The following is a 14,903-nucleotide window of genomic DNA, read 5'->3' as shown; positions in this document are numbered from 1 at the left end:
GATAGGCAACATGGTTTTGTGCAGGGAAGGTCATGTCTTACCAACTTAATAGAATTCTTTGAGGACGTGACAAAGTTGATTGATGAGGGAAAGGCTGTAGATGTCATATACATGGACTTCAGTAAGGCATGTGACAAGGCTCCCAATGGCAGGCTGATGGAGAAGGTGAGGTCACATGGGGCCCAAGATGTGCTAGCTAGATGGATAAAAAAAACTGGCTGGGTAACAGGAGACAGGGAGTACTAGTAGAAAGGAGTTTCTCAAATTGGAGACCTGTGACCAGTGGTGTTCCACAGGGATCTGTGCTGGGACCACTGTTGTTTGTGATATACGTAAATGACTTGGACGAAGGTATGGGTGGTCTGATTAGCAAGTTTGCTGATGACACTAAGATTGGTGGAGTAGCAGATAGTGGAGGGGACTGTCAGAGCTTTATAGCAGAATATAGATAGATTAGAGAGTTAGGCAGATAAATGGCAGATGGAGTTTAACCCAGGCATATGCGAGGTGACGCATATTGGACGATCAAATTCAAGGGTAAACTATACAGTAAATGGAAAAGTCTTAGGGAAAATTGATGCACAGAGAGATCTGGGCGTTCAGGTCCATTGCTCCCTGAAGGTGACAACGCAGTTCAGTAGGGTGGTCAAGAAGGCATATGGCATGCTTTCCTTCATTGGGCGGGGTATTGAGCACAAGAGTTGGCAGGTCATGTTGCAGTTGTATAGGACTTTGGTTCGGCCACATTTGGAGTACTGTGTACAGTTCTGGTCACCACATTACAAAAAGGATGTGGATGCTTTGGAGAGGGTGCAGAGGAGGTTCACCAGGATGTTGCCTGGTATGGAGGGTGCTAGTTATGAAGAGAGATGGAGTAGATTAGGATTATTTTCATTCGAAAGACGGAGATTGAGGGGGGACCTGATTGAGGTCTACAAAATCATGAGGGGTATAGACAGGGTGGATAGCAAAAAGCTTTTTCCCAGAGTGGGGGACTCAATTACTAGGGGTCATGAGTTCAAAGTGAGAGGAGGAAAGTTTAAGGGAGATATGCATGGACAGTTCTTTACACAGAGGGTGGTGGGTGCCTGGAACACGTTGCCAGCAGAGGTGGTAGACGCAGACACGTTATCGTCTTTTAAGATATATTTGGACAGGTACATGGATGGGCAGGGAGCAAATGGACACAGACCGTTAGAAAATAAATGACAGGTTAGACAGAGGATCTCGATTGGCGCAGGCTTGGAGGGCCGAAGGGCCTATTCCTGTGCTATAATTTTCTTTGTTCTATTTCCTTTCTGATTTAAGATCTGTCTATCTCCATCTTGCGTATAATTAATGACCTGTTTCAACAGCTCTCTGTGGTAAAGAATTCAACAGATTCACTACCCTTTAAGAGAAAACATTCCTCCTCATGTCTGTCTCAAAAGTGTGATCCATTACTCTGAGATGATAACCTTTAGTCCTAGGTGGTCTCTCGAGGAAACAACCTTTTCACACCTACCCTGTCAACTTCCCTAAGAATCTTGTATGTTTCATTAAGGTCACCTCTCATTCTTCAAAACTCCAAGAAAGCAAAATCTATTCACCTCTTCTTGTAAGACAATCCCTCCATACCCACCCCTCTGTCTCTGTCTCTCTCTGTCTGTCACTCACACTCACACACAGACTCACACACACAGAGACTCTCACACACACACCCACACACACAGACTCTTTCACACACACACACACACACATCTATGGGGTAAATCTGCATTTGCAGATTTGCATTTGCAGATTTTTTTTTGTTCAAAATGCACACCTTTTGTCAACACACACAGCAAAAAGGGCACTTTATAAATTCCTGCTTTGGAAATAAAACCAGTCTGACCCCAGGTTAAAACATAGACAGATTCCAAACAAGGCCTCACACATAAAATGCACTGTCTGACCCGAGTATACCTCTGGTATACATTGATGAAACTTTTAGCTACCTCAGGGCAGTGACTTAAAAGAAATTCTGGGATTTGCATTTCAATCAGTCGAAAATTTGCATCAGTTGTATGAATCTTTGATCTTTTACTTATTAATTCTGAATCTTGAGGCCTCACTCAGAAATCTTAGTGCACAAATTTGACATATCAGTGGGGCTGGAGGAGGTTATATACAAAAGGAGGAATGAGGCCGCAGAGCGATCTGCAAAAAAAAATAGCACCTGCAACAGATTTTACATCCAGTGAAACTAAAATTCTAAGGGGTGTTAAAACATATAATTCATTTTATAGCCCATAAAAGTACTTTTGTTGTGTTATAGGGGACTGAGAGATATTTATAACATGGGAGAGACTATTCAGAAGCAGAAAGGTTCACAAGCTCTAGTTTAGATCAACTTGCTGTTATCCCATGGCCCTCAGCTTGAACTTAGTTCAGATTGATAGAGCGGACATGAAGGATTGAACTGCTTTGTCTGCTTCTGTGTCTGGATACGTGGGGAAATACTAAATCAAAGTAAAATTCAGTGAAAGGTTCCCTCTCATCAACAGTCCAAGAGTGTTTTGCCAGTAAAATGGCTTTAGAACTCACATCCAAACCTCTAGGCACAGATCTCCATAAAGCTTGGCAATTGCTGAAGACTCTTAGTCAGTGAGGCTGCCACAAGGAACAGTAATGTAATGTTATTCAGATGCAAGATATCTGGCATACTGTGAGGCAATTTAGAGGGAATTCTCCAAGTAGATGAAAGCCGTGGCATTCTTGATATGGCTCAAGTCCAAACAATTGGCAACAGAACAGTAAAAGCTTAGGTGTGCTTTGCAGACGACAGTCTGAAAAATAAAATCACTTTCCCTCAGTTGAAATGCACATGCACTGATGGGCCATAATGTGGAGGTGGCGCTGTTGGACTGGGGTGGACAGGGTTAAAAGTCGCATGACACCAGCTTACGGTCCATTTGAAATCACAAGCTTTCGAAGCACTGCCGCTTCTACGAAAGCTTGTGATTTCAAATAAACCTGTTGAACTATAAGCTGGTGTCATGTGACTTCTGCACTAATGGAGAATGGAAGTTTTTTGCATTCGCCATCTTGGGAAAGGTGGCTAGCCTTGAACATGGAGCAGTATGTAACATATCAGTATCAATACAAAGGTTTAACTCTAAACAAAAGAAGTCATCTCCATTAGGCACAGCTTCCCCAAATAGGAGGGACCACTGTCTCAGCCCACAAAACAGTTACGTCATCACATTGGATGGGTACCCTCCTGGCAGAAGGCAGTCTTAAGCAGCCATTAATCAGACACTTGAGGGCCTTAGTCAGCTCAAAGGAAGGCAGATTGTGCAAAACTCCTCTGATGCCAGTAAAATAAAACATAAATAGACAGCAGACTTGACAATGTCAACAATGCACCTGATTTTACACTCCTGAGGGGTGGAGGCATAAATTTTCAACCAAAGGTTAAGAATCTGCTGAGTTAAACTGACTATATCTTAAAGAACAAGAATTCTCACTGTCTTAAGTATGAATATGGGAAAAACTGATCTCATACCAACAAAGCAGAACTAGATTCTTCTGAATTTGGACTTCATACACTGGTCTTAAAGCTTACTTCTGAAGATTAGGAAATTATAAAGGTTTGGTGGCAAGTGCATAAAATACTGGTTGGCTGCAAAAATAGTACGCTTCTTGAGAATTATTCTGCTTATTCAAGATTATAAAATGTTCTCAAACCAGCAACTATTGATTCATATTTTAAAAACAGCAATGTTGTTGGCTTCAGGGTTTGGTCTGTTTACACCTCATTAATGCAGATATTGTAGTTACTGCTACATTCAAGATAGCGCAATCTGTGCACAAAATGTTTCATTAGATAACCAAAATTTGAATTGATCGAACATGCACCAGAAATGCAACAAAGCATTAATGTAGATTGCAGGAGAATTCAAATGCTCTACTGGAACCTCCCTTCAAATTAGTTCTCTAAAAGACAGCACAGGAAGTCAAGAAGGAGAAAGCACAACAATACCTTTTCTTCCTCAGGTAGCTCAGGAAATTTGCCGCATCCATAACCAACTTCTACAGTCGCACCATAGAAAGCAAACTGTCCGGGTGCATAACGGCCTGGTTTGGCAACTGCTCTGCCCAGAACCGTAAGAAACTACAGAAGGTGGTGAGCACAGCCCAGACCATCACCGAAGCCAACCCCCCATCCACGGATTCCATTTACACGGCTCACTGCCGCGGAAAGGTGGCCAACATCATCAAAGACCCATTACACCCCCATAATGATCTCCTACATCCTCTTCCATCAGGCAGAAGATGCAGAAGCCTGGGCACATGCACGGGCAGGTTCTGGAACATCTTCTTTCAGGCCGTTATCAGACTGTTGAATGGACTCCAGCCTCAAATAATGTAACCTGTATGCCTCTAAGTCACATCCTTGCTGTGAATTGTCTGTACTGCTTGTAAAGATTTTCACTGTATTTCGGTATACATGACAATAAAATCAAAGATTAAAGAATAATGGAACTGATGCAGCTAACACATCTCAATGAAAATTCCCCAAATCAGTCCTAATTCAAATTTACTTATGCTTACTTAGAATACAGTTTATATTGTTAGCATGTTCATTTTGGGCTGTGAACTTTAAATTCCTATGCACGCCCAATAGTGTCCTAACAGCTGCTCTACAGCTGTATAACATGTACTCAGGCGAGCTGACTTGTTAAAATGATAATTAACAATTTCGAGGATACATAGGAGACATTTCAAATGTATCCTCTTCGAGGTGTACTTGTGAAATATTTGTAATCATTCTTGGAGGCACCAATTTTAAGTCCAGTCTTATCTGACAGAAGCCTCCATCAGGCGGTTATTTAACTATTTCTTTTAGTGGTGCATTAAGATATGGTTTTGTGATCTTTACTGAAAGGTGCAGGGCGGATGGGAGGGTCGGTTGTGGTCGGGTGAGGCGGAGGGGAAGTGAAGGTGTCATAAACAGAAGAAAGAAATGAAACCCATTAATGTCATGTGCAAACTGGTCACCTTTCAGAGACCCAGAATCAATCACACTCTGCACAAAGTTAGCAGACATCATCAGCGCAAGTGGCAAAAACAATGATATCTATTTTAATGTCTCCAAGATGTGAAACCTATACACTGGCAATGTTCATCTCCGTTTTAGTCACACCACCAGACACTTGAAGCCAGGACATTATGCTATCAAGATCTGATTTTTCCTGAAGGTCCAGCTTCTCAAGCTCCAACTTACCAGGCATTCATCCACCCAAACCCTAACCCTGTACACAAACCAGGCACTCCAATGCCTCAACTTTAACATTATATCTGCCTCCAATCCTTCTGTGGCCTCACCTCTCCCTACATGAATGAGAATTGGAGCCACACTCATGATCACCGCTGAGTGGGACAGCCAAACAGAGTTAATGACACTAATTCTGCTACCTGGCTTTTAACTTTGTGGGGGCAAGGATAGTCACCAAAAGGAGGTTGCAAACTAAAATTTATATTTACGACATGGGACTAAAATTCTAAGTCATTGTGATAAATGGAAAAGGTATAGCATAAATTACAGATGTATGACTACCGTTCAATATTCTTGGAGAAGAAACATTTGATGTTATAGACATGGGTTATTAAGTTAATGTCCTCAGCACTGAAATGCTAATTTTTATGGCCGCATGGTAGTGCCCCTATCTCTGAGGTGAGAGGACTGGGTTCAAGACCCACCTGCTCTAAGGGTATGTCATAGCATCTTTAAACAGGTTGATAAGAAGATACCTTAGTAAGTGCTGAATGACTGGAATGGACTGCACAAGGAGGCTGGCCACGTGGACAAATGTGGGAGGTTGTGGTAATGTCCAGTAATCCAGTGGTCCAGGCTAATGCACTGGGGGCACAAGTTCAAATCTTACCATGGTAGTTGCTGGAATTTAAATGCAATTAATAAATCCGGAATTTTTACGAGAATTATTCATGGGATGTGGAGGTCTTTGGTTAGGCCAGAATTTATTGCCTATCCTTAATTGCTCAAGGAGCTGCCTTCTTGAACTGCTGCAGTCCATGGGAAAGCCAGTTTTGGTAATGGTGCCATGAAATTATCATTGACTGTTATCGAGTTTACTGATGTCATTTAGAGAAGGAAAAGTGTCTTCCTCACGCAGACTGGCCAGCAGGTGACTACACATTCATAGCATTGTGGCTGACTCTTAAAGGTACTCTTAAAATGGCTTCACAAGCTAGCCAGTTCATGGACAATTTGAGATGGACAATAAATGCTGGCCTTGCCAATGATGCCCACATTCCATGAAAGAATAAAGAAATACAGAAACACTGAAATCAGATATTTTTGAGGATATTGCGAGGCCTTAGTTTTTGAGACCAAAATAGATTGCAGAATAAGATTTCATCCTACACCTTCCAGTATTCCTAAATGAATAGATACCACAGCAAACTGCTTTCCATCACACATGATGCTAATATTTAAAGATAGGCGCTTCAGGCAACCAAGCAAACTGTCTAATTTATACCACCCAACCGTGAAACAGAATGGGAAGACACAGAATTACGCTTACAATTTCCCACACAAGCAGCTTCTGTTTCAATAACCACGTCAGGGGCCAAAGTAAGTAAAGGTCCTGACCCTTTACACAGAGAAGCTACAGTAAAAGAGGGAGTCAAGCCAGGCTATGCCCCCGTACTTCCTTAGTAGCTAATTAAAGATCAACAGTGTAGCCATCTTGGCAGCCTGGATTCTTGGCTGTGGAAACACACACATCAACCATTACGAGAGAAAACATGGGAGGAAAAGCCTGAAGCTAAGAAATTAACATAAAGGTGTGCAAGCATTCTAGGCTAGAAGAAAAATCCGTGGCACAAGAAGGAAATAATATGTTTGAATTTATATCAAGCTATCGTGATCTCAAGATGACCCAAAGCACTTTACAGCTGGAATTCTACAGTATGGCCGAGTAACTGAAGAACACAGCAGGCAAATTGCATTTAGTATCTGCAAAAATGGCCCAAATCTTCTGATTAGTGTGGGTGGACCAGGGATAACCATTGGTTATGAGGATTCCCCTCTTATTCCACAAAATAACTTGATGAAATTTTTCACATCCACCAAAGAGGGTGCCTGTTTAACATCTCACCTAAAAGATGATACTCTATGATAGTGCAGCAAGCATTCAGTACTCAGATTATGAGCTCAAATTTCTGGATTGAGACTTAAATGCACAATAGGTGAGTACTGTCTATTGAACCACAGCTAACGCTAAAAATACAACTGAATGAAAATCAAAAATCATGTGAAAAATTGCCTACTGAAACTTGACAAGCCATAAAATTACTTTCCAGGGATGATCTCACCCAACTCCAGCTTTACCTGATTCAACTGTCGTGATTCTTAAAGCTTTGAATTACCAAACTCTGAGCAAATTTAAGCCTTACGGCGTACTTCAAGTGGAAACGGGTTGCGATATTTCAACACAACTCAAATAAACTCACCTCAAGATTCTGAAATTCCTGAGCAGAGTTTGTGGGAAGACCAATCCATCGGATTTCTTTCTTCTCTTTAGAAATTATGTTCATAGCCATCAGCACGTTAAGTGCATCGTAAACACGACGTCGAATGTTCTTTTGATCGTATGCCTGCTGAAAGAGGATGTGTAAAACAGACGGAGTTTAGTGATGATTTTCGTCAAACTTCTTCATGAATTTGAAACAACTAAACCGCACAGTTTCAAAATGTTATGCAGGCACACAGAACAGCGTTAATGCCATTTAAGGTAATTTCTCTTTTAAGCCTCCAACTTAAGTGAAGATCTGTGGATCAGGTTCATTATTATATTAACCTGAGTCAGGTGTCAGAGGGTCACTATATAAGACACTCCAAGGAGGAGGCCATTCAGCCAGCCCTTTGAGTCTGTTCAAGACAATTGTGGCTGACTATTCAACTCAGTTCCCTCTTCCTGCTTTCTCACCACATCCTTTAATTCGTTTTGCCCGAAAAACTGCATCTAATTCCTTCCTGAAAACATTCTATGTTGGCAACAACTATTCCAAATGCTCACCACTCTCTGGGTGAAGAAATTTCTCCTCATCTCAGTCCTAATTGGCCGACTCAGTATCTGTAGACTGTAACTCCAGTGTTCTGGATTCCCCAGTCACTGGGAACACCTTTCCTGTCTTTACCCTGTCTAGGCTTGTTAGAATTTTAGAGCTATCAGTGAGATCCCATCACATTCTTCTATACTCTAATGAACACAGTCCTGACCAATCCAGCAGATTTCAGTCCTGCCATGCCAGGCATCAGTCTGATTAAACCTTTGTTATTCTTCCTCCATCACCACAACATCTTTCCTCCTATAAGGAGACTAAAACTGCACACAGCGTTCCAGGTGGGGTCTCACCAATGCTCAGTATAATTGCAGCAAGACATCCTTGCTCCTGTACTCAAATCCTCTCACTATGAAGGCCAATGTACCATTTGCCTTCTTCGCCATCTGGGGCTCCAGCAATGCTTACCTGCAGTAACTGGTGTGAAAGGAAACCAGGATCCCCACCCATACTTGTTGTGCTTTGCTCGTTCCCAATCTATCACTATTTGGATAATTATCTACCTCCCTGTTTCGGCTACCAATGTTCTGTTTACCCACATGATACTTCAACTACCATGCATTTGCCCACTCACTCAACTTGCCCAAATCACAATGAAGCATCTCATCAACCCACTCACAGTTCGTCCTCCCACCCGAAACTGTACTGTCTACAAATAGTGGAAGATAAACAAGCAAACTCAAGATCTAGTCATACCAGCTTAAGAGTAACTTGCATTCATTTTCTGAGGAGATCGCAAGGATAGTAAAGGAAGAGGCTGTAGAGAAATGTTATCATTGGAATGGGAATGTTACTATCAAGTTATTCATGGACGAGCATCCATCGGGGGCAGAGTATTCATGTTGGTGCAGGACTCGTGAAGTTTAGGATACAGGATGAAAAGATTTGGATCAGCTTAAGTACACTGAGTCTGGTCACTTGTGGATTGGAATAGTTAAGCCTGGAAGCATCAATGACAAAAACATGAAAGTGATTTGAACAGTTGTTGGACTAAGATAAATGGGGATATGTGCACAGTTCCAGCATGGTTTGTAGGTGGTCTTTATGACTGAACAGGATATGGGGTCAACAGGACAAAGTTTTCAAACTTCAACCCAAGTCAGTAGCTAAAGGAGGATGGAACTGGATGTTGAAGTTAAGGAATTTGTAAAAGGTGCTGAAGGCAGTGGCTTTGGGCATCCGGATGATGTTTATGAAATGGTTATGGCACAGGAGGAGGGCATTCAGCCCAATGTACCAGCTCTATTTACTTGGAGCAAATTGCACTTTATTCAGAAAGGAACAGGAGGCATAGGCTGGGTTAGCAAAATGCAGGGGATGGGAACAATCGAAATGTGGAGCTGGTTTAAGGAACAGATATTGCATGTCCTCGATAGGTATGTCCTTGTCAGGCAGGGAGGAAGTGATAAGGTAAGGGAACCGTAAGGTCTACAAAAGAAATTGTATCTCTTCTTAAGCGGAAGAGGGAGACCTGTGAGACGATGAGATGAGATGGCTCAGATGAGGCGATGGAGAGTTACAGATTAGCTCGGAAGGATTTAAAGAGAGAGTTAAGAAGAGCAAGGAGGGGGCTTGAGCAGACATTAGCAGGTAGAATAAAGGAGAACCCTAATGCTTTCCAGAGGCACGTGAGGAATAACAGGATGACTAGGGTAGGAATAGGGCCAGTCAAAGACAGAACTGGGAAATTGTGTGTGGACTCTGTGGATATCAGAGAGGTCCTAAACGAATATTTCTCATCTGTTTTCACTCAGGAAAAGGAGAATATTGTAGAGGAGAAGACTGAGTTATGGGCTATGAGAAATGAAAGGATTGAGGTTAGTAAGGAGGAGGTGTTATCAATTCTAGAAGGTGTCAAGGTAAATAAATCCCCTGGGCCGGATGGGAGTTTTCAGAGGATTCTCTGGGAAGCTAGGGAGGAGGTGGCGGAGCCTTTGGCCTTGATCTTTGAGTCCTCATTGTCTACAGGTTTAGTACCAGAGGACTGGCAGATTACAAATGTTGTGCTCTTGTTCAAGAAGGGCAGCAGGGATGACCCAGGTAATTATAGAGCTGCGAGCCTTACGTCTGTTGTAGGAAAAATTTTGGAAAGGATTATAAGAGATAAGATTTATAATCATCTAGCAAACAACAATTTGATTGGAGATAGTCAGCATGGATTCGTCAAGAGCAGGTCGTGTCTCACAAATCACATTGAGTTTTTTTGAGAAGGTGACCAAGCATGTGGATGAGGGAAGGGCAGTTGACGTGGTGTACATGGGCTTCAGTAAAGCCTTTGATAAGGTTCCACATGGTTGGCTGTTGGAGAAAATACGGAGGCATGGGATTGAGGGAGATTTAGCAGTTTAGATTAGAAACTGGCTTTCTGTAAGAAGGCAACAAGTAGTGGTTGATGGAAAATATTCAGCCTGGAGTCCGGATACTACTGGTAAGCCTCAAAGATCTGTTTTGGGACCACTGCTGTTTGTCATTTTTATAAATGACTTGGACTCAGGCATAGGTGGATGGGTTAGTAAGTTTGCAGATGACACTAAAGTCGGTGGAGTGGTGGACCGTGTGGAAGAATGTTGCAGGCTGCAGGGAGACTTGGATAAACTGCAGAATTGGGCCGAAAGGTGGCAAATGGAGTTTAATACGGATAAATGTGAGGTGATTCACTTTGGGAGGAATAATAGGAAGGCAGAATACCGGGTCAATGGAAAGATTCTTGGTAGTGTGGATGTGCAGAGGGATCTTGATGTCCATGTACATAGATCCCTGAAAGTTGCCACCCAGGTTGATAGTGCTGTTAAGAAGGCTTAAGGTGTGTTAGGTTTTATTGGTAGAGGGATTGAGTTCCGGAGCCGTGATGTCATGCTGTAACTGTACAAAATGCTAGTGCGGCCTCACTTGGAATATTGCGTGCAGTTCTGCTCGCCCCATTACAGGAAGGATGTGGAAGCATTGGAAAAGGTGGAGAGGAGATTTACCAGGATGTCGCCTGGTCTGGAGTGCAGGCCCTATGAAGAAAGGTTGAGGGACTTGGGTCTGTTCTCGTTGGAGAGAAGGAGGCTAAGGGGGGGATTTAATAGAGACATACAAGATGATTAGAGGATTAGATAGGGTGGACAGTGAGAGCTTTTTCCCCGAGGATGATGACGTCAGCTTGTACGAGGGGGCATAGCTACAAATTGAGGGGTGATAGATTTATGACAGACGTCAGAGGCATGTTCTTTACTCAGAGAGTGGTAAGGGCGTGGAACACCCTGCCTGACAATGTAGTTAACTCAGCCACATTAGGGGCATTTAAACAGTCCTTAGATAAGCATATGGATAATGATGGGATAGTGTAGGGGGAGGGGCTTAGATTAGTTCACAGGTCGGCGCAACATCGAGGGCCGAAGGGCCTGTTCTGCACTGTATTGTCCTATGTTCTATGTTCTATGAATGTCAGGCAAGTGGGCTTACAATACAGTGACAGTGAAGGGACTGAGGGGGCAACCGGACATCTAAAACTGACTGCAGTCAGGGTATACATGAAACCTAATGCTGTATCTTTAGATAATGCTGAAAGGCAGCATGAAACATGGAAGAGGAAGAAGATAAAGACTGAGACTTAAGGGTCTCTGGAAAAACAACACACGTACAGAATACCATTAATAGAGATGTTCAGGGATGCAACCAGATTAAGACAGGATGGTACCAACGGAATATGTACAAATCCACATACAGATCTGCACAAAATGATTAGTGTGAGCGAGGGTATTTATTTATTAGACCGCACTGTTTTACATTGTACATCATTAAACCAGTTTCTTATGGCATCGATAAAATATAGGATTAAAAGCACTAATTGCAGGGTACTGCTTAGAATAAGAGTTTAGGTGTGTAGGAATCAGCTGAGAAAAAAAATGTTACAAAAGGTTTCTTAATAGTACATTTTTCTTCTGTGTGAAGGTTAAATGAATAAGAAGGGACACCCTAAGTGACAGATTATTAACTGAATTGATCACAGTGGAATTTGATTTGCTATAAGAATTCTCCGACTTACAGAATCTGAAGACATGTGAGTACTGGAATTACTGAACTCGGCCACGAGCTCATCGGCCACTTCATTATATGAGGTAGTTCCCTTCCGCTGCACCTTCTCACACACCTTCATTGAAAAGTGTCGTAATCCCTTTCCATTCTTTTCTCCCTTTTTGCTTCTTTTGCTAAAACAAGGAAAGAAAGCAGATTTTATACTTTGCTTCTGCAGTGCTTTTTAAATTTGTTTGATGTGTGCAAACAATACAGGCGAAGCCTTCTTAACCTTGCATTTTTACTTACTTGTAATAATTACAATACTATAACCTGTTTTATTAGCACTAATGCACTCATAGTTCAAGGAGTAAAAACTACTTTAATTCTTAGTTTCAACATGTCTCCATACCTTTCTTCCTGTTGAATTTATATCTCTATTCATATTTCATCTGTACAGTACTCAGGAAGTGCTGGATAGACAGAGATGCTCTTTTTCATAACGCATATTAAACTGAAGTCCTGGTCAAGTAGATACATAATATTCCATGGGTTGGATTTGAAATAACTCCACGAAATCTGGTATCCTGTCACCAAGTCACCCTCTATTTACACATGCATAGCATATTATACTGACTCAACTAGTTCACTGCTGGCTCCTAGAGTCAGTAGAACTTCTGACACTCAGGTTTATATCTGTCAGCTAGGGTTGCCTGATTGGACCAGGTTGAGCGCCAAATAGGGAACTAATATCCTGGCGAACCTTCTTCTAATCACTCCAGGATTCAAAGTGGATTTGCTGTTTGACAACCAGCATTGTTGCAGAACAGGCTGTACATCCCATTACTGCCTGAAGGCAAACTGACCTTTTACGAAGTTGGTGGCAGGAATGAGTTTATGTGGGAAGCTGGTTTATTGGCTAATTATGCTCAATAACAAGCCACTTAATATCCCTGCACCCACCAGGACTTAGTGATACCTCAGGGAATCTCCCAAACTCACATCTGTGCCCTGTGCTTTCTGAAGATCACCATGATCAGGATTACCTTCTGAAAACTACCAGGTTTGGGAATGCCAGGGGCCTCTCAGGGTAGGTCCCCCTTTCAAAGGCTCTCAGTCCCCTTCCAGATAAACTACGCCACCCCGTCTTCCATGTGAACCCTAACCTACCCTTTCCTCTCCACAGTGAGAGCACCAAATTCAGCCCCATGACAGAAGGTGCAGAGGAGATTCACCAGGATGCTGCCTGGGATGAAAGTTCTTAATTATGAGATAAGATTAGATAGGCTTGGTTTGTTTTCCCCGGAGCAGAGGAGGCTCAGGAGGGCTCTGACTGAGATGTTGCATTTGTCCATGCTTCTGTGAAATACCTCGAATGATTGGAGAATTTGAAAAACATCACACAAAAAGTAGGATGTTCCTTTTAAAATGCATGAAATCTTATCTGTCTGCATTAAGTTAGATTTGTCATCAGTATCCTGATTCTGTCTTTATGGATATCTTCTTATGATCTGTATTGTTTAACAAAACTTGCACTCGTTTCATGTCCATCAACCATCTATCCGCACCTATGGGCATGCCCTTCTAGTTTTTGAAGATGCAAAATTGACCACATGTTTAAGAAATATTAATAGTAATAAAATGTACTGTAAATGAAATAAAATTCTGTGCATTTGATCAAAACAAACAGTTAAAAAAGGGCTGATTTATTTTTCCGCATTCAGTTGGCACTGATGGATTCCTTCTATATGCATATCAGGTTATAAGTAAATGTGCCAACGCACTTTGCAGACTGTAGCAGTACAAAACAAATGAACAAATTAACTGTAATTTACGTCATGTCCCACAATTTATAAAGAACCTTACTCCCACATTATTTGGTACAAAGAGAAACAGATCCACTTTGTGTAATAGCAAACAGGGGTGTAATTAGTTGTTTTTTTTTGTTAACCTCAAATGGTGAGAAATCAGATCACATTGTCTGAATAATTATGCTCACAACAAAAAGATTCTGGCTGCCAAGGCAACCTAACTGTGTACACACCTCTTCATGGTATCTTAGCACATACGGATAGCACCAAATATGGAGTAACAAGTACTCTCAAGTTAAGGAGAAAGGGAGTCTCTCATTATTTTCTGTCTTGAAAGTGTTTTGGGAAGCATATTTTTATGTAATACTGCGTAGGCATTTAATATAAGGGCTCACTAAGTAAAGTGGAAACTTGGATCTCCTGCAACAACAACAAGACACTACTGATCCATAGACTCTTGGGCACAGGATGGGCTGTCTAACAGAAGTTAGAGGCTTGTATCAGGGAAGGAAATTTCAGGATGGCAAGCTGCAATGACACAAGGATCAATTATTTACAATATATATTAATGACTTGGACGAGGGAAGTGAATGTACTGCAGTCAAGTTTGCACAAGACAAAAGGAAGAGGTGGCAAGTCAAATAGTGAGGATGACACCAAGAGTCTGCACAGGGATATAGACAGGTTAAGTGGGTGGTGAAAAAACCGAGCAGATGGAATATAATGTGGAAAAATGTAAGGCTATGCACATGGGTAGGAAAAATTATTTAAATAATTTAATTATTTAAATGGAGAAAGACTGCAGAAAGCTACAGAGCAGAGGAATTTCACGGTCCTTGTGCATAGATCACACAAAAACTACCATCTAAATTCAGCAGGCAATGCGGACTGCAAATGGAATCTTGTTGTTTATTTCAAAAGGAGATAGAGTACAAAATAAAGATGTCTTATGAAAACTGTACAAGTCTCCCGTAAAATTGT

At 41.8% G+C, this 14,903-nt stretch overlaps 1 protein-coding gene across 7 annotated transcripts in view; it reads right to left on the bottom strand.

Annotated features, from left to right (window-relative positions):
* The window catches only part of LOC125457866 (transcription factor Dp-2-like), a 208,649-nt gene that overhangs the window by 28,364 nt on the left and 165,382 nt on the right, over nt 1-14,903 (bottom strand). For 6 of the 7 annotated variants that reach the window (XM_048542575.2, XM_048542577.2, XM_048542578.2 and 3 more), the window contains 2 exons: nt 12,143-12,305; nt 7,501-7,647 (listed from right to left, as the gene is read on the bottom strand). In XM_048542575.2, coding sequence (XP_048398532.1) covers nt 7,501-7,647; nt 12,143-12,305 — 310 coding nt within the window. The remainder of the gene's footprint in view (nt 1-7,500; nt 7,648-12,142; nt 12,306-14,903) is intronic. The other variant, XM_048542576.2, reaches the window with a different exon arrangement.

The sequence above is a fragment of the Stegostoma tigrinum genome, chromosome 14 (genome assembly GCF_030684315.1).
Source record: "Stegostoma tigrinum isolate sSteTig4 chromosome 14, sSteTig4.hap1, whole genome shotgun sequence".
Taxonomy (NCBI): domain Eukaryota; kingdom Metazoa; phylum Chordata; class Chondrichthyes; order Orectolobiformes; family Stegostomatidae; genus Stegostoma; species Stegostoma tigrinum.
The sequence above is the reverse complement of the archived record's forward strand: the minus strand, read 5'-3'. Positions and strand labels throughout refer to the sequence as shown.